Source organism: Gorilla gorilla, chromosome 19 (genome assembly GCF_029281585.2).
Source record: "Gorilla gorilla gorilla isolate KB3781 chromosome 19, NHGRI_mGorGor1-v2.1_pri, whole genome shotgun sequence".
Lineage (NCBI taxonomy): Eukaryota > Metazoa > Chordata > Mammalia > Primates > Hominidae > Gorilla > Gorilla gorilla.
In genome coordinates, this window is record NC_073243.2 from 67,463,635 (window position 1) to 67,491,044 (window position 27,410).

General features: G+C 37.6%; 1 protein-coding gene and 1 long non-coding RNA gene across 2 annotated transcripts in view; one reads left to right on the forward strand and one right to left on the reverse strand.

Annotated features, from left to right (window-relative positions):
* Window positions 1-770: 770 nt before the first annotated feature.
* Window positions 771-26,174, reverse strand: LOC109023814 (uncharacterized). Its single transcript, XR_002003267.3, has 3 exons — window positions 25,993-26,174; window positions 19,554-19,666; window positions 771-2,368 (listed from the first exon to the last, which is right to left on the reverse strand). It is a non-coding gene; the product is annotated as an uncharacterized lncRNA (long non-coding RNA).
* Window positions 25,225-27,410, forward strand: part of FGF10 (fibroblast growth factor 10) — a 90,017-nt gene continuing 87,831 nt past the window's right edge. Inside the window, exon 1 of the mRNA XM_004058881.5 lies at window positions 25,225-26,545. Coding sequence (XP_004058929.1) covers window positions 26,224-26,545 — 322 coding nt within the window. The 5' untranslated portion in view covers window positions 25,225-26,223. The remainder of the gene's footprint in view (window positions 26,546-27,410) is intronic.

The following is a 27,410-nucleotide window of genomic DNA, read 5'->3' on the forward strand; positions in this document are numbered from 1 at the left end:
CCCAGGAAGAAACAGAGATCTTGTCTGCCCTAATCCACCATTTCATCACCATTGCCTAGGACCACGCCACAGACATAACAGACACCCAATGAATATTTCTGAATGTCCAAGTGATTGAACCAGTACTTCAATTTTGACATTTTAATACATCTATAAATAATTGAGTGATCTGAATGCCTAAATTTGGCTAAGAGGATAGGTTATATGGCAAAGTGCTGATCTATTTGACTACTCTCTCAATAAATGCTTTCAGTTGTCATCAGCACAGTTCTCATTCATCTTTGATTTAAGCATTTGTCATTGTGCCCCATTTTAGAATAGCATAATACAATGCATACATGCCTCACCAATCTGACACATCTAAGGTCACACTATTAGTAGTACTTGAATATTGCTATTTCCAACTTCTCATTTTCTCATTCAGAAACTCCAATGCCTTAACACTTCCCACCCCTTCAGCAACAAAAAGGATCTTATATGCACTTCAATATCAGTTTGAACTGTAATTACCCACCATCCTCTGCTACTCCAAGCTCTATCTTCACCATCATTCCTTTCCTCACACGGGCCTCTCATTTCATTAAGGTGCATATTCCTACCTTTTTATTTGCAACATTAATGTTCTCAGTGCTCAAACAGTATATCAGGAGTCTTTGCAATGTTCCATCCCACTATATTAAGCTCAATGGGTAGGGTTCCATAGCAGGAGAGCTTAAGGATCTGAACTAGAGTAGACTCACAGTACAAGTAGACTCAAAAGCATATATGGCTCTCGACAGTAGAAGTGTATTTTTTGATCATGTGACACTAAAAGGTGAGAGAACAGGTAGATGGGTCTGCCATCTCTTATACTTTCAGTCACACAGAGACCCAGATTGGTGAAGTTTCTGCTGTCTTCCGCATGAGACTTCCAAAGTTCCCTGGGAGAAGTTTTTATTATAGGCAGCAGAAAAAAAAGAGAGAAGATCACAGAGGAGCACTTCCATGAGCCAGATCTTGAATAGTAACATCACTTCTTACAATATTCCACTGGATAGATCTGAGTCACCATGGTAATGCTTAATGACGAGGAGAGCTGAGAAATGTAATACTTATCTGAGAAGTCACTTTTCAGTAACAATTCATGAATTTTTGCTGGATAATTTTCTCTGCCTACCACAGCCCATAAATATTTTAGAATATAGTGGAACACCTTTTCCGGGTCACACGCAGAGCCCTTCATGTCCTCAGGATGTCCACATGCTTCTAGGGTAGGTATATTGGGACTGGTTTCAGGACTTGGCACCACACCATACCCAGAATTACCATTTCATTCTTATCTCAGTCTCTGTTGCTGAATCTGCAAGCTTCTGCAAAGGTTCAAGATTCTTTCTGTATCCTGGCTTGCAGAGGCTTCTATTGAACCATAAGTTACATTTGTAACATTTTGGATGAGTACAGTTTTTTTTTTTTACCTTCAAGGAAACTCTTCAACCCTCAACAAAAAGTCACTGGGAGAAAAATAGAGATTTTCTGGTGATAGTGTTGTTCAAAACTATCTACCAGTCATACCCATACCACAGCTCCAACCCTTCTCAGATCCTTGTAAGGAATTTGAATTAATCCTGGATATTGGTTGGAATTTATGAAGACATAGGGGCTAAAGAAAGAATTCCAAATAAGAGATAAGACTTCACTAAAGACTGACAGGTATTCATTCATCATACATTCATTTATTCATTAAATATATGTAGCTCTCTGAGGTTTAGAGAAAGAAAATGACTTTTTCATGTATAAACAAGTATAATATTCTTTACATTAACTATAAACTGCCTTATGGTAGGAGCTATTCATTTTTCTGTTAGTAATCTTCACAAAGTTGATTCTAAATCCTATTTCACTAAAAATTTAAGAATACATCTTAAAGTTCAAAAATAGTTCTTGGAGGTGATTTCATTGATAAAGATCCTTTTAAAATCAAGATCAGAAGTAAGATTAGAATAAATGCAGAAAGAGTATAGGTATTTTCAAGATGAAGTCAGAAAGCAACTAAAAATACAGCTGAAAATAAGGTTAATATACTTAAGAATTGTAATTACAGGCAAGAGTCCAGTGTTCATGAATCTCAATCTTCAGAAGACTGGCTAAGTAATGACATTTGAGAAAGTCAGTAAGCGGCAACTCTCCAATCCTTCTTTGTGAAGGAAAGCTGGACAGGCCTAGCCTAGCTGGCTTGAGTTTGAGGGGCTGCCTCAGAAGGTAGAAGTGCTTCTTGCTTGCATCTGTGGTGCGTGGTGCCAGAGTCCAAATACAAAATTTTGTTCCAAGAAGAGATGCCAAGGGTCCGTTTGCAGAAATGTGTCCAAATGTTCTGTCAAACCAAAGAAGCCTGAAAGTCAAAGCCAAGACAGCCAATAATCCAGGGAAGTCAACACCAAGAAACAGCGGGTCAGAACTGGGCAATAACCAGGATCAAATGACTTGGACAATCATTGTTCTAGGTGGGGTATAAGGTAAAATAAGCCAGTATATATAAAGAACATAGAACAGGGCAGAGAGTAAGAAAAATGATTTCTAAAAAATAGCTAGGATAGAAATTAATTCTAACACAGATTTCTAGGAATGTGAAATAAGTGGTAACAAATGTAACTTGAGTTGAAAAAATCTGATAGATCTTGGCTCTTCCTAAACATATTCTTTATTGACTCAATTTTCAAATAGAATTTTCAGTTTTGACCAATAAAGTAATTGGTGTAGAATAAGAAATTATTGCCAGAAGATTTGTATAAAATATTAGAACCCTAAAAGAATGCACTTTTTCAGTAATCTCCTCTTGAAACAACTTAATTGCTTATCTTCCAGAAAAGAAATAAAAAGCAGAGGCCTAAAGGTGAAGGTTTGATTAGACAGGAATTTAATAGCCATGTAGTTTGAGTGTAACTTAGATTGCGTGTCCCTGAAACAAATTCAGACACAAGAATCCATGTGCAAGTGATTTCTGAAGAAAGAACTCACAGGGTAAGGGAGTGAGACAAGCAGGAAAGGGAGGGGAACAACCCAAAAAACAATGCAATTTTAGGCAAAGCCTCCTGCCCTAGAGGATAGCTGCAACTTGATTCCACCAGGGTTCTCTGCAGTCTAGGATGTATGTCAGAGTTATTCTGCCCCGGTGCAAGAGAGCTGGCTTTCATATTTTTGCATTGCACTAGACCTTCTTTAGTGAAGAGTTACCTTGTGTGGAGGTCCTCTTTTGAGCAATCATAGGTACAGGTTGCTGGAAGCAAAAATGCGAGAAACTTAGGGTCAGAGCTCCGTGAAATAGTAAAAGGCATCAGAGGGAAGCCGGACAGAAGATTGATAACTGTGGTGGTGTTAGAAGTAATTTTAATATGCATATGTGTCTCACTCCTTTTGGGCTGCTATAACAAAATACTTTAGGCTGAGTAACTTACAAACAGCAGAAATGTATTACTCACATTTCTGGAGGCTGGGAAGTCCAAAATCAAGATGCCAATAGATCTGGTGTTTAGTAAGGGCTCACTCATTACTTAATAGATGGTACATTGTTGCTACGTCCTTACATAGCAGAAGGCACAGGGAGTTCCCTTGAACCTCTTTTTAGTTGGGGTAGTAACCCATTCACGAAGATGAAGCCCTCAGGCCTTAATCACTTCCTGAAGGCTCACCTTCTTACTACTATCACATTGGGTATTAAGCTCTAACATATGAATTTTGGGGAACACCAATATTCACACCATAGCAGTATATTAACTCTGTTCCATTAAAAATACATTTTACATAATCATATGATTAAGTATTCTTTTATAGGAAAATAGTATTTTATTAAAACTGTTATAAGAGAATATTTAAATCAACTACAACAAAAAGTGAAAATCAGTTTACTTCTCAATCATAAGCAAAATAAACCCATAAACCAAGAGATATAATAAAAATACAAATAGGAAGTGTAATAAAAGTGATCTGGGATGATAATAACCTAGTAACATAATTTTATAATGACCTAGTGACATAATTTTATAATGGCTGAACAGAGTGTAAATTCATGCATCACCGTAAGACATAATAACACGAATTACATTGAAAGGTAAATTAAAAGAAAATATATAAGGTATACTGGAATGCTAATTGCATTATGATAAAATGTGTTATTAATGAAAATATGGCATAAATATGATTTGATATTTGAAATAAAACTTTTAAAATGTGATGCAAAATCTTTACGACATTCAGAAAGCATTTGACAGATGAGTTATAGAGTGGGAGTTAAACTCAGCTGTGTCTGTTAATGGTTAAACAAAATCTAAATAGAACATAATGATATCGAATGATACTCCCTACACAAAATTATCAGATATGTAGGTAAATTTTTTTACAAATAAATTGAACATGCTTTTATTAAAAAATGAATTTTCTCTGGTAAGTATTTATTCAAAAGCAATATGTGTTTCCTACCATAACTGAAGCAATGCAAGTATACATAAAGAAAAAAAATCTAAATCTGAAGCACAAATCCTCCATTTCTATTTCCTCAATTAACCAATTTTAAATTGTTAGTTGTTTATTCTTAACATATTTATCCATATGCGAAATGTATATAAGATTTATTTTTGTTCATTTAAAACAGTAACAGTACACACAATACTTTTTACTTTCCCTTGCCCACTTAACAATATTACATGACCATCCGTCCAGATAAATATACATACATTTACTGGATTTTCAAAGGAGAGAAAAATTTTCAATAATAGGAATGACACAAAATGTATAAAATTATTTCTCTATGAATGATGAATATTAAATATGAAGCTTTTTCTATGTCACTATAAACATTGATACACTAATAAATTTTGTACCTATGTCCTTGTATGCCAGTGTTTTATTTCCAAAGGATAGATTCCCAGAAGTGGAATGTCTGGGTCAAAGAGTATGTACATTTTTTAATGTAAAGATAAAAATAAAATTCAGTTGATGACCAAGTATTTTTATTTCACTAAGAACATAAGAAGCAATCAAAAGGGAACTCTCACAAGCTACCTGAGACAAATTTGCACTTGACAGGATCTATATCATATACCATGCTCTCTCACCCATGGTAAAATTAACTGTTTATTCCCCTAAATCTAATCCCTTCATCTATACACCGTATTTCATTCTCTCTTGCCTACTCAAAGAGTTTCGCTCCAACACTTCTCCCCTTTTCTTCTGTCTCTTACACAAACTCAGTATTTCCACTTTATCAAGACAAAAAATCTTGGTGCTATCCTCCACTATTCTTTCTCTCCTGCTGAACATGCAATACATCAGCAAATCAGTTTGATTATACTCTAAGATGTAACCAGGATACAATCACATTTCACCACTTTTAATGTTATAACCTTTAGTCCAGCTAAAGTCCTGGATTACTGCTCTAGTTGTCAAAATGGTCTTTTGCTTCTACCTTTGTTCTTTTACAATCTACTCTTAACTCAGTGGTCAGAGTAATTCTTTTCACCCTAAGACCGATGATGCCACTATTTTCCTAAAAAATCTCAATAGTTCTTTACTTCTGTCAGAATAAAAACCAAAGTCTTTACACACATGAACCCACAGGTCCACCTGCAGCTCTTTACCAGATCTTTGACCTGATCTCCTGTTACTCTACACCTTGCTCATTCTGTTCCAGCTAACTGACCTCCATGTTCTCTCTTGAATGTGCCAGATATGGTCCACCTCAGGGTCTTTGCACTTGTCACCCTTAACTATAACAAGCTTCCTCCAAATTGCTGCTTACTTAATTTCCTCACCTTCTTTAATTCTGAACTTGGGCATAATTTTCAGAGTGAAGACTGTAACAACCCTATTTAAAATTTTAGGCACCTCCCATATCCCAATCCATCTGGTCCTCTCTGTGTTATTGTTACGCAGCACTTACTGCTCTTAAATAAAATGTATAATTTCCACATTCTAGATCAGTTTAGATATTTCATAATTGTAAATCATTTTTATTAGTGTTTAAATATTATTGTATTCACTTGTCTTTATATTGTCCAAGATTTCCTTATGGAAAAAGTTTAACATACAACTTAGTGGAACAAATTTTGTAATAAACATCCTAATACTCATCACCTATATTTGACCATATACATTTTACTGTACTTGCTTTATTGCATACATCTCTATGTCACCATCATCCTGTTTAGCAATCCAGCCACTTCACTTTATATGCATTTCTAAATGAATTGCACACATCAGGTTTAATTCACATTTTCCTGATGCCAGATAATGCTGAACACTTTTTTACATGCTTACTGTCCTTTTACATATCTTGTGTTGTAAAACGTCTGTACAGTTTTTGCGCATTTTAATTGAGTTATCTGTCTTTTGCTTATTGAATTATAGGGTATCTTTGTATATCCCATGTACCTGCTCTTTGCCAGCAGTATGTATACAATTTTCTTCCCACCTATGGTTTGCCTATTCATTTTCTTAACTGTGTACTTTGATAAGCATATTTTAATTTTTGATAAAGTATAATTTCTCAATTGTTATAGGTATTGTTTCTGTAACCTAAGAAACCTTTGCTTACATGAACATCATGAAAATTACATTTTATCTAAAAGTTTGATGATTTCAGCATTTATATTTATGTCAATAGTCCATTTTGAGTTAATTTTTGTGTATGGTGTCAGGGAATTTTTAATTAATAAATTTTATCGATTGAAAGAGTTTTAGGTTCATGGCAAAATTAAGCAGAAAGTACAGAGAGTTCCCATACACACTCTGCCCAGCGCCCCTCAACAACTACCGCCCCCACTATCAACATCCTGCACCAGAGTAGTACATTTGTTACAATCCAAGAATGTATATTGACACATCATTATCACTTAAAGTCCATAGTTTACATAGTGGCTCACTCTTGGAGTTGTACATTCTATAGGTTTGGATGAATGTATATTGACATGTAACCATCATTGTACTTTTTTTTTTTTTTTTTTGAGACAGAGTCTTGCTCTGTTGCCCAGGCTGGAGTGCAGTGGCGCAGTCTCAGCTCACTGCAAGCTCTGCCTCCCGGGTTTCAAGCGATTCTCCTGCCTCAGCCTCCCGAGTAACTGGGACTACAGGCGTGTGCCACCCTGCCAGGCTAATTTTTTGTATTTTTGGTAGAGACGGGGTTTCACTGTGTTAGCCAGGATGGTCTCGATCTCCTGACCTCGTGATCCACCCACCTCGGCCTCCCAAAGTGCTAGGATTACAGGCGCATTGTACTATTGTATAGGATATTTTCATTGTCCTAAAAATCCTCTATCCTCTGCCTATTCATCATTTCCTTCTCTTGAACTCTCAGCAACCACTAATTTTTTACTGTTTCCAGTTTTGCCTTCTCTGGAATGTCATAGAGTTGGAATCATATAGTAACTGTAGCTCTTTCAGATTGCTTTCACTTAATTAGTAATATCCATTTAAATTTCCTCCATGCTTTTTCATGGCTTGATAGCTCGTTTGTTTTCAGCCCTGAATAATAATTCTTCATCTGACTGTAGCATAGTTTATTTATCCATTCATCTACTGAAGTATATCTTGGTTGCTTCCAAGTTTTGGCAATGATGAATAAAGCTGCTATAAACATTCATGTAGAGGCACAACTTTTCAATTCATTTGGGTAAATACCAATGAGCACGACTGCTGGACTGAATGCTAATGGTATGTTTAGTTTTGTAAAAAACTGCCAAACTGTCTTCCAAAGTGACTGTACCATTTCCTTTTCCCACCAGCAAGTGAAAGACTATCTTTTCTCCACTGTACTGCCTTTACTCCTCTGTCAAAGTACAGTTGACTATATTTTTTAGTTTATTTCTGTACTTACTATTCTGTTTCATTGACATATTTGTCTATTCCTTCACCAACACCAAACTATCTTAATTACTGTAACTTTATAGTAAGTACTGAATTTCGGTAATATCAGTCATCTATATTCTTCTCCTTTAATAATTTGTTGGCTATTCTTGGTCTTTTGCTTCTCCATATAAACATGGTAATCAGTTTGTGAATATCCACAAATTATCTGCCTAAGATTTTTATTGGGATTGCCTTGAGTATATAGATCAAGTTGGAAATAACTACTATCTTGACAATATTGAGTATTCCTATCTATGAACATAGACTCTCTCTCAATTTATTTCTTATCTGCTATTTTTCATTACTGTTGTATAGTTTTTCTCATACAGATCTTATACATATTCTGTTAAATTTACATCTAGGTAAATTCATTTTTGGGGTGCTAATGTAAATAAAATTGTGTTTTAATTTCAAATTCTATTTGTTCATTGCTGGTATATTAAAAAGTGATTGACTTTTGTGTATTAACTTTGTGTCCTTCAACCTTTCTATAATCACTTACTAGTTTTAGGAGCATTTTTGTTTATTTTGTTCATATTGTCTACATAAGTGATCATGTCATCTACAAAGACAGTTTTATATCTTCTTGCCCAATTTGTATATATTTTATCTCCTTTTCTTGTCTTTATGCATTAGTTAGGACTTTCAATATGATGTTTAAAAGCAGTAGTATCTAATCTTAGTGGGAAAACTTCAAGTTTCTCATAATTATTATGTTACTGTGGATTTGTGTGTGTATATGTGTGTGTGTGTGTGTTCTTTATCAGGTTGAAAAAGTTTATATTCCTAATTTCCTGATAGATTTTTTAATAAATAGGTGTTGAATTTGATATGATTGTGTGATTCTTATTCTTGAGCCTGTTGATGTGATGGATTACATTGGTTTAGAATGTCAATCAGCCTTGAATACCTGAGATAAATCCCACTTGGTCATTGCTTGTAATTCTTTTTATATATTGTTGGATTCTTTTTTTTAATTGAATATTTTCTGAGGATTTTTGTTTCTATGTTCCTGAGTGATATTGGTCTGTAGTTTCCTTTTTTGAATTGTCTTTTTTTTTTTTGAGATGGGGTCTTGCACTGTTGCCCAGGCTTGCAGTGGCAAGATCTCAGCTCACTGCAACTTCCGCCTCCCAGGTTCAAGTGATTCTCCTGACTCAGTCTCCTGAGTAGCTGGATTACAGATGCCTTCCCCCACGCCCAGCTAATTTTTGTATTTTTAGTGGAGATAGGATTTCACTATGTTGACCAGACTGGTCTCGAACTCTTGACTTCAAGTTATCCACCCGCCTCGGCCTCCCAAATTGTTGGGATTACCGGCATAAGCCACCATGCCCGGCCATTGTAATGGCTTTATCTGGTTTTGGTTAGGTAATGCTGACCTCATATAATCAATGAGGAAGAATTTCTTCTGCCTCTATATTCTGTAAGAGATTGTAGATAATTGCTATAATTTATTGCTTAAATGTTGTTGTCGACTTCATCAATGAACCCATCTGAGCTCTCTATTTTGGAAGGTTGTTAATTATCAATTCAATTTCCTTAATAGACATAGACCTAATTCCAATCACCTATTTCTTGTTGCATAATGATTGGCAGGTGGTGTCTTTCAAGAAATTGGTCCATTTTACCTAGGCTGTCAAATTTGTGAGGAGAAAATTTTCATAATATTTTCATTATCCTTTTGATATGCATGGGATCTATAGTGATGTTCCCTCTTTCATTCTTATACTAATCATTTATATTTTCTCTCTCTTCTCTTAGCCTGCCAGAGTTTTATCAATTTTATTGATCTTTCCATAGAACTAGTTGTTGGTTTCATTGACTTTTCTCTATTAATTTCCAGCTTTCAACGTCATTGAGTTATGCTCTAATTCTTATTATTTCTTTTTTTCTGCTTACTTTGGATTTCATTTGCACTTTTTAAAACTATAGTTTCCTAAGGCAGATGCTTAGAAACTTTATTTTAGCACTTTCTTTTTTAAATATCTGCACGCAGTGTCATAAATGTTCCTCTATGCACTAGTTTTATAGCATTCTACAAATTTTGATAAGTTGTGTTTTCATTTTTATTTACTTCAAAATATTTTTTGAATTCTCTTGAGATTTCTTTTTTGACCTATGTGTTATTTAGAAGTCTGTTGTTTAATCTCTAAGTATTTTGGAATTTTCCAGCTATCTTTCTGTTATTAATTTCTGCTTTAATTCCATTGTATTCTGAAAGCAGACATTGTACAATTTTTACTTTAGATTTGTGAACATGGAATTTATGGCCCAGAATGTGGTCAATATTGTTGAATGCTCCATGAGAGATTGAGAAGATTTTGTATTTTGTTGTGTTTGGATGAAGTACTCTACAGATGTGCATTACATCCAATTGACTGATGGTGTTGTTGAGTTCAACTATGTACTTAATGATTTTCTGTCTCCTAAATCTGTCCATTTCTGACAGAGGGGTGTGAAAGTCCCCAACAATAATCATGAATTAATCTATTTTTCCTAAAAGTCTATGAGTTTTTTGCCTCAGGTATTTTGATATATGGTGTTAGGTGCATATACATTAAGGATTGTTATGTCGTCTTGAAGAACTATCTCTTTATCATTACATAATGCCTGTGTTTATCCGTGATAACAAGTCTGCTCTGTCTGAAGTTAAAATAGCTACTCCAGTTTTTTTTTTTTTTTTTTTGAGACAGAGTCTCTCTGTCACCCAGGCTGGAGTGCAATGGCGTGATCTCGGCTGACTGCAACCTCCACCTCCTGTGTTCAAGCAATTCTCCTGCCTCAGCCTCCTGAGTAGCTGGGATTACAGGTGCATGCCACCACACTCAGCTAATTTTTGTATTTTTTTTTTTTTTTTGGTAGAGACCGGGTTTCACCATGTTGGCCAGGCTGGTCTTGAACTCCTGGCCTCAGGTGATCCACCCACCTCGGCCTCCCAAAGCATTGGGATTACTGGCGTGAGCCACGACACCCATCCTACTACTGCTTTTTGAAAAACAGTTTTAGCATGGCGTATCTTTCTCCATCCCTTTGCTATTAATCTGTATGTGTCTTTATATATAAAGTGAGTTTCTTCTCAAACAACATATAGTTGGGTCTTATTTTTTTATCTACTCAGAAAATCTCTTTTTTTAAATTTGTTTATTTAGACCTTGATGTTTAAGATGATTATTGATATAGCTGAATACAATACTATTATTATTTTGAACAAACTATGATCTGTTAGATCAATTAAGAAAAAAGAAAATTAAAGTTTATTATTTCAATAATCAGGACCTTCAATACAATGTTGAATACAAATGGTGGTGACTGTGTGCATCTTTGCATTATTCCCGATACGTGAGGGAAATATTAAACATTTTACCACTATAAAATGTTACCTGCAAATTTTTACATATGTCCAATTTCTTTAAGACATATGGGGCAGTTATCATATAAGTTGGGAGTCACTGAACTTCTCTAATTCTATAAATTTGTATCTTTCACCTACTTGCGGAAATTTTGGCCACTATTTATTCTCTTTTGTTTGTGTGCCACATGCTCTCCCTTCTCTCTTTTGGGACACCATTGTGCTATAGGTCCCAGAGTTTCTTTGTGTTTTAAAAATCTTTTTCACCCTATTCTTCAGATACCTAATTGCATTGACCTATGCCCAGTTCCACTTCTCCCTTCATAGTCACAAACTCTGTCATACTTCCAGGAACTGTGTCTACATATGACAATGCCTGGCAGAATAAAAGGGACATCTCTTTTTATTTATCAGTAAGGTTGCCAGAAGACTTCCCCTATGCCAGAACTATGTCACATATCCATCCTAGGTCCAATTGCCAGCAAAAACAATGGTATACTACTTTTGGTTTAGTGAGTTATATGGCCTTCACGAGGAGAGTTGGTTCAACAAATAAATTAGAGACTCTGTCACAAAGGAAAAAGCTGGTTGTACTTCTTGGATAGGCAGCCAGCAGTCTCTTCTACATAAAGCTCTGCATTGCAAAATTCCGAAAGACAATTTTCATATAGACTAACACAAGAATCATGGGCCCCAGAATTGTACAATTTGGTGCTGTTAAAATTAATTACTAGACAATGTTTTAAAAATAGAATTGGGAAATTCAAAAAATGAAAACCAGTTTTATTTTCATCTAACTGCAAAGCCACTTCAACAGGAATGAGATCAGTATTGGTTAAAATTCATGATATAGACACTCTAAGCATAGTTTAAAAGGAACAAGGAGGATATTCTAAGGTATATAGATTAGCATATAATCATTGTTGACAAAAATATGGAAAAAGAAATGATTAGACTAAGATTTTGTAAAAAGTCTACAGTAAGTTTTCTCAGGGGGAAAAAAGCAAATAAAGTTGTGTTAGTCAGAGTTCTCCAGAGAAATAGCATGAATAGGATTCATATATATATATATATATAGCTATAAGTTTATTTATTATCTTATAATACATCTATATATTGGCTCACAGAATTATGGAGGCTGAGAAGTTCCAAGATCCATAGTCAGAAAGCTCAAGACCCAGGAGAGCCAATGGTGTAGTTTCAATCAGTTTTAAGTCCTGAGAGCTCATAGAGCTGATGGTATAAGTTTCATTCTGAATGGCTGTGGCTTGACACCTAAGAAGAATTGCTTTTCCAGCTTGAGTCTGAAGGCAAGAATTTTTTTTTTTTTTTTTTTTTTTCAGACAGAGTCTCACTTCGTCACCCAGGCTGGGGTGCAGTGGCTGTGATCTCTGCTCACTGCAGCCTCTGCCTCCTGGGTTCAAGTGATTCTCATGCCTCAGCCTCCTGAGAAACTGGAATTACAGGTGGGCACCACCACACCTGGCTAGTTTTTGTATTTTTAGTAGAGATGGGGTAGAGAGGCTGATCTCGATTTCCTGACCTCAGCCTCCCAAAGTGCTAGGATTACAGGTGTGAGTCACCGTGCCTGGCCAGAAAAAGACTGATGTCCCAGTTTACCCAGTTAGGAAGGAGGACTTCCTTCTTATTTATGGGAGGGTGAGCTTTCTCATTCTATTCAGGCCTTCAACTGATTGGATGAGGCCCACCCATGTTAGAGAGGGCAATCTGCTTTACTCAGTCTACTGATTTAAATATTAATCTGATCTGCAAACACCCTCGAAGGCACACTCAGAATAATGTTTGACCAAAATATCTGGGCACTTCATGGCCTAGTCAACTTGACACTTGAAATTAACCATCACAAAAGTATTTCACTGGGTGATGATAAAAGCAATTATTTAATGATAAACTTCTCTGTTTACAGAAGTATTCCTAGAAGAAGAAAGGACCAAAATAGGCAGTAATTAGATCCAGTTAGTTCAAGAGTGTGATTCATATTAAAAATTAAGTCATCTTTTCAGATGAAGAGAAGGCCAAGGACTTTTTCCTTTGGATAAATTCCTAGAAATTATATCATTTTTCTGTTCATTAATGCAGTTTTGGATAGTTTTTTGGCAATTAATTCCTGTTTTAGCTAAAACTGCCTAAAGCACCAGTGCAATTAAGGACTGTCAAATATTAAAAATGTAAACAGTGTAGTATCATCTCATCATGGTTAACTCCTATTACTCAATTTCTTATCTTTATGCAAGTACCATGGGTTTGACTTCCAATCCCTTCCCATCATAAAATACCTACATTTATGCAACACCTTTTTATAGACACTTGCCTAAGACTTAAAAAATCCATTTAGTCAGAGTTCCCTTTTATCAACATTTGCATTTTCTCACTATATTACTCATTATCTTTTTTCCAAAAAACAACAAAATTTTACTGTTTGCTGTAAAACATTGGTATTGTAAAAAGAATATTAGAAAGTTGGGGTATGCAGCTGCTGAAGATTCTGTCATTAATTAACTGGATAATATCAGGAAAGTAATTTTTCCTCTATGGACCGTAGTTGTTTCATGTGCAATTGTGTAAAAAAATGAAAACAGAGCTTGATTTTAGACAGGACTTTCAGTTCCATAATTCCATGATTCCATGAAATAACCAATTAACTAGATTGGGTTTTCCATGTTAATGACCACCTATTTTTACTATTGCCATTAAGTGGTGCTAATACAATACATACATCATTATTCTGAGTCTCATAGGTTAGAAAATTTTAGAGCCAAAAGGTCTCTATCCCTTTGCCTAAGTATTATCCCTAAGACACAAAATTATGAGTGTCAGAACCAGAAATATAATGTAGATTTCCTAATTTTTGGTTTAGCACCCTTTACCTCTTTTCCCATTCATCTGAAAATATAATAAACTATGTAAGCCTGACAAGTATTCTGAATTATTCTTTCCTCCCCATGTGACAGAAGATACTATTAATAGAATTTATTAAAGCACAGGTTATCAGGCATTATTCCATATCTCATTCCATATTATATCATCATTCCCTATCTCCCTTTCATCCTCAATAGACTTGGCATTCTCCAGCAATGTGAAAGTCTACTAAGTGAAAACTAAGAAACTGTATATTTTTCTACAAGAAACAGTTCCAGGAAATACACTTTGTTGGAGAATAAATCCAGAATAATATTCAACAACACATAGCACACACATCTACTGAGGAAAACAGTGATCTGTTTCAAAATATTGTCCAATTAAAAACACATTACTTCCATACTCTATGTATTTTAGGTCATCTTATCATGAAAAATCATTTAAAAATCTATTAGTTGAAGACTCATTCCCAAATAAAATCATGTTACTTGTACTAACTTTAATACCTATACAATAGTGCTAGAAATAAAACATTATAAAAAAAGAGGGTAACTTAGGTAAGGGGTCTGTATTAGTCTGTTCTCACACTGCTTGTAAAGACATACCTGAGACTGAGTAATTTATAAAGGAAAGAGGTTTAATGGCTCACAGTTCCACATGGCTGGGGAGACCTCACAATCATTGCAGATGGCAAAGGAGGAGCAAAGTCACCTTCTTGCATGGTGGCAGGCAAGAAAGAGCATGTGCAGGGGATCTCCCCTTTATAAAACCATCAGATCTCATGAGACTAATTCACTATTACAAGAACAGCACAGAAAAAACCTGCCCTCGTGATTCAGTCACCCCCTACCAGGTCCCTCCCATGACAATGAGAATTACGGTACAATTCAAGATTTGGATGGGGACACAGGCAAACCATATCAGGGTCTTAAATAGTGTCACTTTTGGAAAATGTGCTCAAGGTACACACTCCCTTCCATCAGGCTCTTAAACATACAGCTTCTTTACAGGAACATCACACACTCCTGAAATTGAGGACAATGCCTCATCCACTTCTCTTCACCACAGAGGGAAGTGCTTGGGCCCTGGCTCTTAGTCTTGAGATGCTTTGACCAAAGGCAGGGATCTGGATCAGAGCCCCTTCCATTTGCATGCTGCAGGAGGGCTCTCTGCATCCCTCCCTTTACTAGTCCCTTGTAGGGAGCAGCACTGTGACAAAACATTCCACCTTCCCCTCCTCCTGTCTGAACATAACGTTCTGTTTCCAGCTTCTGCTCTTTCCTAATGGAAATTGGAGTACACAGCTTTCTCTTTCCTTTCCACCAACATCATAAATGTTGGCCATAAATGTTTAATTTTTCCTAATGGTCATTCACCCTTCCTCAGTTGGGTAGCTTTCAAAAATTCATTTTGCAAGAAAGACAATTCAACCAGGAGACAAGCTTTCCTCCAAATGACAGAAGCAAATATGTTTGAGACAGAAAAATGATGAAAATGAAATTGGCTCCCCAAACTTTATACAGCAATTAATTTCTTCATAAAACCTTTATATGCTGTCATGTGGATACAACTGTGTGTATTTTCAGTAGGCCTGAAAGGATAGTGTTTATCAGTAAAATGTTCCCAAGTACCAAAATGAATTATACTTTATATTGCTAAATCTAAAAGTTGCTTTATATTCCCAGCTACGCGGGAGGCTGAGGCAGGAGAATGGCGTGAACCCGGGAGGCGGAGCTTGCAGTGAGCCGAGATCGCGCCACTGCACTCCAGCCTGGGCGACAGAGCGAGACTCCGTCTCAAAAAAAAAAAAAAAAAAAAAAAGTTGCTTTATTTAAAAAAGAAAAAAAAAACTCTGAAGCTGAGGTTTCTAACTTCACCAAAGATGTGGTTTCCTTGCTGTCTGTATTTCATTTCCCTTGCTTCTTTACCAAAAGATAAACTAGTCACTTTTTCCCCTGGCTTTGCTTAGTTATAATTTTTTTAACCTTAAAAACAATTTCATTTTGGGCTTTGATAATAGGAGATCCTGTCTTTAGGTTAAGACTCATTTTACTACTTTAAAGTTTTACTTATTTTTAAAATGCAGTAGCTAAAATTCAACTGACACACTCAAAATACCAAAACAGAGGTGAGAATGGCAGCAGAGTTTGTTAGCTAAATTCTAACTCTTAAGTAATGAGTAAATAGGGATTTTTTTTCCTCATAGCCCCCCTTGAGGTCATTTTAAGAATCTTCACTAAAGTAAGCTTCAAATGCTCTCAGGGAACATCCTCAGCTAGCTTGAAAAGTTTTTTTCCTCCACTAATTATGTAGAATGGATGTGCACTATCCAGCCTTAGATTTCTAGGCAAAATAATCAATTTCTTTTTCATCTTAGTGGAAAAGTAGCCCAGAAGTTAGGTATCTGCCCCCAAAGGAAAGAAGAAGGGTTAACTTGACACAGAGCAGGGTCCCAAGTCAAGGACAAGGGCTCTCTTTACTGCTACTGTTGTAGTATCAATAATCAAACAGAGCAGGTGGTTCTGCAGAACAAACCTCTACATTTGGGAATGAAACAGAGAAGCAGAGGTATTGCTTTCATTTAAGTATGCCTTCAGAACCCAGAATTTTCTAGAATAAACAATAAAATCAGGCACGTGAAAGAGAAAAATATAAAAAGACATAATGTGAAGTACCACTGTCCTTACTCCTTAGGCTCTCTCAACATGGAGTCCCCCAGACTTTGCCAACTGGCATTTCTGAGGTTCAAAGTACTGAATCTGGGTGCCCAGAGCTTTTCTAGGCAGAGGATTGTGTCAGAAAATGGAAATAAATGCTGGCTTTGCCACTTGGGCAAGTAACTTCACCTGCCTGGACGTGGACTTACATATCTAAGGTCCATGTTCCTTTCTACTTTTTCCCCTATCTTGTCAGACTGGAGGGCAAATAACTTACACATCTAATCATATAACACTTAAATTTCTTTGATAAATCAAATGCTCTTAATTGCCTTCCAGTTACAGTGGGCTACTTTTATTGTTCTACTATGCAATTCTTTTACTAGCATTATTTCTGTCAGTCTAGAAGTTGACCTCTAAAACAGAATCTAGCAATAATTAATAGAAATAACATTTATCTGTTATAGATAGATATTGAACAGTGCCAAAATTGTATATGTAAGTCTTTAAGCTTCTTATTATTTTTTCAATCTATTCCTAATGATCTGATAAGCTTTATTTTTCAAATTCAGAACAAGACTAGATGTCTAATAAGAGGTCCTTGAAGGGGTGTGTGTGTGTGTGTGTGTGTGTGTGTGTGTGTTTATAAAATGACAGGAATGAGTTGGGTGATTTCCCACAACTAAGTTTCAAATTGTAGAAAATACATGATTAAAATATTTCTCATATATATTTTAGGAAATTATATATTTATATATATTTTACTATTTTTAGGGAAAAAAATATATAAAACAGCAAGTATAGGTGAAACACTGAAAACATACCAGCTAAATAAATAAACATTACTATCTAGTGCTGCAAGGTAGGAAGACTCTACCTTAATTCACCCACAGATGAACATGGCTACAATGGTGTAAAGCAAAAGAATGTTTCTTTCTCACAAGTTGGCCGAAGAAATATTTCTAAGTTCTTTCTCCCTCTGCCAATATAATTAAAATGTCAAATTAAAATAGCCAAACTTCTGCTGATAACTGAATGTATTAGTCTGTTTTCATGCTGCTGATAAAGACATAACCCAGACTGGGCAATTTACAGAAGAAAGAGGTTCACTTGGACTTACAGTTTCACATGGCTGGGGAGGCCTCACAATCATGGCAGAGGGCAAGGAAGAGCAAGTCACATCTTACATGGATGGCGGCAGGCAAAGAAAGAGAGTTTGTGCAGGGGAATTCCTCTTTTTAAGACTATCAGATCTTGTGAGACCTATTCACTATCATGAGAACGGCACAGGAAAGACTTGCCACCATGACTCGATTACCTCCCACTGGGTCCCTCCCACATGTGGGAATTCAAGATGAGATTTCAGTGGGGACACAGCCAAACCATATCACTGCAATAGGAATATGAAAGCCAGAATTTAGACTTAACATATAGGAAAGAAGGAGACATTATAGATTTTTAAGGAGAAATGAATTTCAAAAGGGCCTACTGTTGAACCATTAACCTAAAAGCAGTCTCCTTCACCCCTAGCTAAGATTCAAGACATATATCAAAATGCTGTCCTAACTTAGCGATAGCCCAGAAGTTTTCAACCACAAGGTCAGAACCTTCCGAAGGCAAACATTGCAATACACCTTGAGAATTTTCCAAACATCACATGCCAAATGCCCCACAGATTCTGAAATGTTCCCTCTCTTCCTTCTTGCCCCACAGCCTCAGAAGGGGCCACTGTTATTCTTGGAAGTGCATTATATCTGTAAGTATGTAAGGCTGAAGTGCTTGCCATTCACTAGTTTAGTGCACAGGAAGCAGCTTGTCACTATCGGCCCTGTCATCCTGGGCAGCTCACTTCGTGATCCCAGATCTCTCTCTCTTTTTTTTTTTTTTTTCCACCTGTAAAGTAAGGGCAGTAGAACTAAGAGAGTTAAAGTATTTTCTAGCTATAAAGATACAAAATTCTATAAATTCTCAGGGTTATAAGATTAGAAGATGAAAGACTAAGCCCTGATCTGGGCGTCATAGACTCTAGGCTATATTGATTTCCATAAGAAGTCATTTGTTTACGAAATTTGTGAAACTGTCTAGACAGTGAGCAATACACAAAATTATCTGCAAATGTATTTCATCTTGGGGTTTTTGGTGCTCTACCTAGCTTTAGCACCTAGCTGTACAATTGAGGGCTGCATATTTCTTTATTTTTAAAGATCTGTCTTTAGTCGAAAAGAAAATGTTCAAACAATACCTCTCAGTGGGCTAGAAAATAATATTAATTTCCCCCATTCTTTTATACACCAGACTATTAACAAACATCATCAGTATAACATGTTTCCTTATAAAAACATTAATGATTTTAAAAATTAGTAAAGATTAATATTAGGAAATATTTAAACTAAAAAGAAAAAAGCTGATTTTAATTTAGAACTTTACAGTTTTCCATAAATGTATGTCATTTATGAACATAATTTCTACTTTATTGGATTCCTTTTCTGAAGTCATTTATATAAATGTATTTTATTGAACAGTCAGCAATCAAAATAAATTACTCTTTGATTTTAGACCTCAAAATCATTAGCTAAATAAAAAACTCTGCAATGATCAATCAAAATTCAATATTAGATTATACATTTCTAGAGGGCAAATGTCATGCGGCATTACCTTTCGTATGGTTCAAGGAATCCTGTACATCACCAAGCAAGTATTAGATGCTTCACAACCTGCTTTGTAGTAATTTGCACTTCCCTGTTATCTCAGATATCCAAAAAACCACATTTTATGAACTGGTTACTTACTGTGATGGTATATACTGCAGTTTGAAGTTAGTGTCCTGAGTAGGACAGAATTCTTCCCAGTTGATTTAAGTGAAGAGACTTTAATAAAGTAACCAGTTACAAAGGTGCAGGCACTGTGAAAGAAACAAGGGATAATGATGATAGGCAAGTAATAGACAGGAACTGCTACCAGTCCTTGAGCTTAAGAAGATGGGAAGGAAATATTATTTTAGGGTTGCCAGTGGTAGCCAGAGTCCTAGAGGATGGGTCACCCAGTGGGAAGGGATACAGACACTGCCAGAAAAGTGTCACTGAAACATAAAGGAGGAGAGGAGGAAATATCCAGAGTTCTCTCGCCTTCTGTGTGCTGATCTAAGGATTCCATTCTCCCATTGACAAAACAAACTCCAAGTCTTCTACTTAAAAAGGACCAGTGATTCACACATGTCAGCACAGAGCTGAGCAGAGAAGGGGAAAGAATGGATCTGGGGTCTAATCAAAGGAAATCCAATACAGCAAATATTGCATTTCCCCCAACACAATAATTTTTAATTCATAGAAAATACATTCTTTTTGTCAAAATTTGCTTAACAGAGGCAAAATTTTTCAAATAGAATGGATATCAGGTCAAATTATATTTCATAATAAGAGGCACAGAGGACAGCAAATGGATTAGGGAACTTTTATTTTAGGGAAGTAATTAAAATAATAAACTAGAAAGCAAGAAATATGCTTCCAGGAGTCTGGGAGCAGGAGTAAAAGAGAGGAGGTCAGGTTGGGTTGACAGAAAGGATGCAACCAAAATCTCCACACTATAGAGAAAATCTAGAAAAAAGGATTGTGCCAGGGACATAAAATAGGGAAAAATCAAGTCTTAATCATTCGTGAAGCCATAAATAGAAGTCACAGTTTTCCTTAGCTCTTGTTGTAGAGAAAAGGAAAATCAAAAAGAATTTTCAGGGGCTCTTCTTTCTTTTTCAATATCTCTCTTTCCAATATCTGGTTTCTGAGTCCTAAGATAACCATATTTTGCCCATCATTAATGATAAACTGTCTAAATTTATGCATTCAATCATGTATGCACATTCTTTATGGGGTAAGTTTCTCTGTCTAATTTATTGGAAAAACCTTGCACCATTCACAATGCCTACCTAGCATATAGTAGGCACTCAATAAACATTAATTGAATAAAAACCACTTAAATGTCTGTTGGCATGACATTACAACTTTAAAGAAAATATTATAATCTGTCAGTTAATTCACAAACATAAATGACTAATATCAGAATGTTTACAATTTTGCCATAGATAACAGGACTAAGATGCCTAGAGAGCTTGAAGTAGGAAGAGGCACAGATCTACAAAAGGACAGCTGGGAACACAGAAAACAAACAAAACTTTTCAGAGACTTCACAACTTTGTCAAGGGAAGGTTCTGTTTACCATCAGCTGGGAGGGGACAAACAGCAGCTTTGTGAAAATATGTTTGTTGTGTTTAGTGCCAAGATGCAAAGTTCAGTTTCCAGGAATTTGTGGTGATTTATTGTATGTTTTAAACAATCTTATATAGAATTCTTTTCTTGTTACAAAAGATCCTTTTTATCATCTTGGCCATATTTCCTTCCTAATAACAGATCATTGAGTCTGTTTGAAAGTGAGGGAACAGAAAATTAACCTTAGTTTCAAACTTTGAAAAAAAATTGTTTAAGCAACCTATGCTTTGAAATATCACAATACTTTATGGAAAATTAATATTAGAAAGGAGAAACCCGGATCAAATTATAAATCTACTTTTCTAGAAAGTCTCATCAGTTTTCTAGAGGTGAACTTATAAATTCAGATTCTATTAAAAAAATTGGGGTATTCTGAAAATATGGGGTATTCATTACTTTTTGATTGTGTTCATCTCGGAAGCATTGATAAAATATCCCCCTTTGCCAAGCATATATCAATATTTATTTTAGCTAACCAGCTGGTACTTAATAATTCAACACTATTTTATTACTTTTCTCTGGTTAATCTATTGCAGCAAAGATATAATTGCTTTTCCATAACTAAACCCCTAACCCTTTTTATCATTCCTACTCTGCCATCTTAGACATATTAGAATGATGAATGGTCAGTGGTAAGAAAGGGAGTAGGGAGGAAGAAAAAGAATATAAACAGGACAGGTGTTGCAAAAATTAGGGTAATAGCCTAAGGTCTATCGCAGGAGTTCCAAATTCTGGTCTACCATGGAGTGACCTGGGAATCAGCTTATTCATCTATAAAATACATGTGTTGGATTCAGTTGTAGCTAAGATTCCCACTGGCTCTGAAGCACTGCACACCACTATCTGTGGGATAACACCTCTTTTCTGTTCACTTGAAGCTCCTGGTTTAAAAACAATAAGATATCACTCACTCCTTCATTCACCCAAATGTGAGTGATTATTAGCATCATTTCTAGCTGCAGCCTGGGAAGTGCACAAGTCCTAACGATGACTTAAAACTGGCACGTTCTGTGTCCAAAAGGGAAAAATGGGCTGCGACACATACTCATAAGGTCTGCACCACAGGGTGAAAAAATGAGGCCTGCACATGTCTAAATTTTTGAATAGCGTGGCTGACTTTTGACCTGACTTAGCATTACTTGAAGCAGCTTACTGACGCTGCCAATAACATCATACATAACAGGGCACACATCTTGTAACTGAACCACAGATAGTACTGAGCAACATAAAGAATCCAGGCAATACATATGTAAAATGTAAACTGCTCAAACACAATAGCTACTGAAGGATCTGCTAGTACATACACTGATTGCTTCTCTGAGGTTCAAGAGCCAGGTTTTAGGATTCTTCAATGGCTGCTGCCATGGTCTTGTTTTAAAAAGCCTCAATCATTTCTCAAGACATCACACGTAACAAAAGGCTGCATCTATTTCTCTCAATACAGAGCTAGCCTGATAGTAGCAGATATGTTTAAGGGCATAGAAATAAAGTATGCCTTACAGAAGTTGGATAAAAGAGAAAAACAGCCTTTGAGAATTAGTAGGTACCACTCTAATCTGAAGCTTGTACTGTCCTTTTCAATCCTAGCAAAGAAACAATTAATAAAGGAACCCATTAAGACCTGATTATTGCAGCTAAAAAAGGAAGGTAGAATTTCAGTCCTTTGAAGTAACTGAGAATGATTCAGGCCTCATTACAGAGATATAATCTACATTCATACATTTATGTTAGTGATTCAAATCTATTGGGAGAGATTGAATTCCGTTAAATAGTGCATCTTTCCTGTGGAACTTTTCTCAGGCTTTCTCGGGCTAACCTAAGAGGTGACCTAACAATGCAAAGTAGTCGGGTATTTAGGGATTCAACTGTGCTGTAAAAGAAAGGCTGCACAGAAAAGAAAAAGAAGAATGAGATATAATCTAAAAAGCTATGTCAGCTTTTCCTTTGGGCTGTTTTGTAAATGCCCTCTTGTCATCACGCTGTACAGAAGAGCAGTGAAGGGGCTCTAGAACTTTCAAACTCTGCACCTGCTGCAACCAGATTTCAATATGAAAGTTTAAAGCCATCTTTTCCCTCATTTTAGACAGAAAAAAAAAGAAACTCCTAGCTAAAAGATCTGAATGGCTTCTTCTACTGGAACATAAAGTTGGTAGATGTGTGTGTGAGAGAGAGAGGGAGAAAGAGAGACTAGCTTTGGACTGGAGGGGCACATGTCTAGGGTGAGTTTAACAAAAATTTCCAGACCCCAAAGTGGCATCAATAGTGTTGGTTCCTTTTGTAGAGAAACCCCAAAATAATAACTTCCTGTGTTTTGTAACTTTTCACAGCAGAATCTTTATTGTATGGTTTCATCAAACATAATTTTTAAAAAATGTAGTTTTAATTAGTTGTAAATTCAAACATTTGGATTCTTCTGGACCATTGGGCTGAAACCCAAATCCATGGGAAACGCTACACTGTCTTTCAGGCATTTGTCCTCTCAGGTATAAAACTGTGAACTAAAACATTGAAATTAGCACTGTTGGTTCATTTTTCAGTATCCTAAAGAAAAAGACTCGCTTGATGTGTGCTCTTTATTTGCTTAACTTTCCAATTAATATCTACAGAAATTAGAGCTAATTATATTAAACTTTAAAAACCTGTTGTAATGTTCACCACATTGTTGAACTCTTCTAAATAAGCACTGCATGAGTTATAACTAATGCAATTAAAATCCTGATTCTAGTATTAAATGATTCTATTTCAAAGGATTTGAATACACAGAAAAATATAAGAACATTCATGTAAACTCGTTTTTCAAGTCACTAAATACTTAATTGAGCAATCATTCCTAATGCTCATCTCTAACGCTAATTCTTTTTTCTTTGCATTTCCTCTGGTTCACAACCAATATGGAGGTCAAACGCACATTACAGGGATCCTAGCTTGTGTGAACACAGACTCTTCTAATTAGTTCCCTCCAAATTACAGTTGCTGTTGTTAAACTCCCAGTTCACCTTGAAGTGTTTCTCTGTCTTACATTGGCAGCCTAATTTTAGGTTGAAACATATGAAATTACCGCTTTTGTAGGTACAAAACCTTAAAATGTTGGCAATTTTGTGGGCTTCAACAAAACACAAATGTCTAACTGTCCTATGTGACATAGATAGTTCATTCCAGTACATGTTTAGGCATTCCTTCTAGTTAAACGTTCCCTAGTTTAGAGTCATTCTTAAAGAAGTGGTCCTCTAGGAGCTGTTTCTTATTCAGATTGGAATGGATTATCACAGTATTTCCTTTTTTGTGCCTCTTAACTCTTGGCAAAGGCTTCTTAGCCTTGGACTTAGTTCTGTCAATACCTGGGCTGTGAGCTAGTTTCTGCGAGCAAGGGAGGAGTTGGGGTGGCTTGAAAGAGTGTGAAAAGGAGAGGAAGACTAGTAGCGCAGTGATATTGTAAAACAGAGCCCTTTAAACATTAAATGTGAAGATAGAAAAAAAAAACCTCCCCTTTATGACAAAGTGCAAAGGAAATTGCATAAAAAAGAAAACAGACAGCAGGGTATTCAGCCAAATTATATGGTAAAATCTTTGCGATCGCCATAAAGTGCGTTTGCTTTGAAGTGCACGCATGATTCAGTGAAGGGCTCATGTTAGCAATTAGAAATCGGTTATTTGGGTCCCTGGTTTCATTTGCGCCGAGAGAGGCAACTTTTAAGGGTGACGATAAATCTCCCTGAGCTTAAAAGGCAGAGAGGGCCAAAGTGTGAACTTTTTACTTCAGCAACGGAAGCGAGAAATCAGTGATTCATTAAAGAGGAGACCTCCTTGGAAGCTGGCAGCAGAGGAGGAAAGGACACTAATTATGTCTTCCTTTTCTGTGCTCGCTCCGACCAGTTTATAACCTGCTGCTTTGGACGGTTTAAAATCCTCAGCATCTTCTGCTTTCTCCCAGCCCTCTCCTCTTCTGGGAGTGAGAAGGGGGGAAAAGTCAGCCAAGCACCAGGCTCCAGGTGGCTCTCAAGTACTTCACTGCCAAAAGAAATGGGGGTGGGGGGAGGAGATCCTACGCTGGAAAACAAGTGAGAAAGGGGCTCCCCAGAAGGGATTGGTTCAGGCTGGAAGACAGCAAAATTCGGAAAGCGGGAAGATACCGTCAGCGCCGTGGCCCGCGCTGCAAGCATAGGACGCTTTAGCAGCGAATTAGCCAGAGCTAGAGGCGCCGGCGGAGGCTGCGGCCGCAACAGCCGCGGCGAGGAAGGGACCTGGCAGCCCCCGAGCTCGGTGCAAAGGCATCGCGCTCTCTCCTCGCTCCCCTGCTCCCCCACCCCCTTCTCTGCCCCTTTCACCCTCCCTCTCCCTGGCGTTCCCAGCAGCCTAGGGTTTCAGATGTCCCACCGCCGGTTGACCCCCTCCCCCCTCTTCTCCACCCCTGCAAATGAGGTTTGACCAGCAGAGGCAGAGCCCACCTCTGGCTTAGAATCACTGACATTTAGACTCCAGGCTTCAACCTGTTTACAAGCGGACTTTCCAAAGGAAGGGGGTGGGGGATAGGGCCATACAAAACACCAGCCGCCGTCCCCCAAAACAAAAAGTGACTTTCGCAGCCTTCAAATCGGCAGGCACCACTAAAAACAGAAAGGAAGAGAGGGAAGAAAACAACGGCGACTGGGCAGCTGCCTCCACTTCTGACAACTCCAAAGGGATATACTTGTAGAAGTGGCTCGCAGGCTGGGGCTCCTCAGAGAGAGACCAGAAGGTGCCAACCGCAGAGGGGCGCAGATATCTCCCCCTATTCCCCACCCCACCTCCCTTGGGTTTTGTTCACCGTGCTGTCATCTGTTTTTCAGACCTTTTTGGCATCTAACATGGTGAAGAAAGGAGTAAAGAAGAGAACAAAGTAACTCCTGGGGGAGCGAAGAGCGCTGGTGACCAACACCACCAACGCCACCACCAGCTCCTGCTGCTGCGGCCACCCACGTCCACCATTCACCGGGAGGCTCCAGAGGCGTAGGCAGAGGATCCGAGAAAGGAGCGAGGGGAGTCAGCCGGCTTTTCCGAGGAGTTATGGATGTTGGTGCATTCACTTCTGGCCAGATCCGCGCCCAGAGGGAGCTAACCAGCAGCCACCACCTCGAGCTCTCTCCTTGCCTTGCATCGGGTCTTACCCTTCCAGTATGTTCCTTCTGATGAGACAATTTCCAGTGCCGAGAGTTTCAGTACAATGTGGAAATGGATACTGACACATTGTGCCTCAGCCTTTCCCCACCTGCCCGGCTGCTGCTGCTGCTTTTTGTTGCTGTTCTTGGTGTCTTCCGTCCCTGTCACCTGCCAAGCCCTTGGTCAGGACATGGTGTCACCAGAGGCCACCAACTCTTCTTCCTACTCCTTCTCCTCTCCTTCCAGCGCGGGAAGGCATGTGCGGAGCTACAATCACCTTCAAGGAGATGTCCGCTGGAGAAAGCTATTCTCTTTCACCAAGTACTTTCTCAAGATTGAGAAGAACGGGAAGGTCAGCGGGACCAAGAAGGAGAACTGCCCGTACAGTAAGTAACAAATGCGTGCTCCCCTCCTTCCAATTATCCACCCCCAGCCCACACGGGGGGGAAAAATCTGTTCCAGATGTGGCCAGCTAAATATTTACGTCCCCAACCCCTGTAAAATGATTAAGTGGAATACTTTCACACTAATTCACCCCCCAACCCCCGTGTATACATTGTGCTGCCGCATCCCCTCCCCTAAGCGCGCTCCCTTCACATCCCCCACCCCTTGCCGCCCTACCCACCCCTTCCCTCCAGCCTGTCACTAGCCGGACCACGCAGGGCGCTCAAGAGAGTTGTTGCAGTGCAAAGATGCCCCTTTCTCTCTCCACCGCCTTTCCCACCTCATCCAAAGAGCTCTTTTTCCTTCCTTCTGGAAATGGCTCAAGTAAACACATTTTGTTTCTTTTCCCTGGCAATCTTGTTAAGAGTTTTGGGACAGGCTCCTCAAGCTGAAAATAATTATCCGCTGTCAATTATAGGGGCTTTGTGGGAACTTTATTTAAGAAAGAAAAGTTAATTCCACTCTCTCCCCACCCCCATCCCTTTACCCCACTACCTCTAGATATGAGCGAAAAGCATTTTTCTGGTTTTAATTTTTGTTTTGTTTTGTTTTGGGTCCCTTATGTTAGTTTGAGTGATTGCAGTCCATGAAGTTAGCTTTTCAGGCACCACCGCTGCTATTTGTCTTTTGCCTGCCTTCCCTCTTGGTAACATGATGCTCATGTCTGCATTGTCAATAGCGTATGCACTGCTTTGTGGTGTCCTGTTGTACTGTTTCTTCTGAAACCTCTCATATTGCAGAGCCATACTACTACAGCATTGTAAACATCTGGGACTGGATTCACACAGACCTCACACAAATTTCATT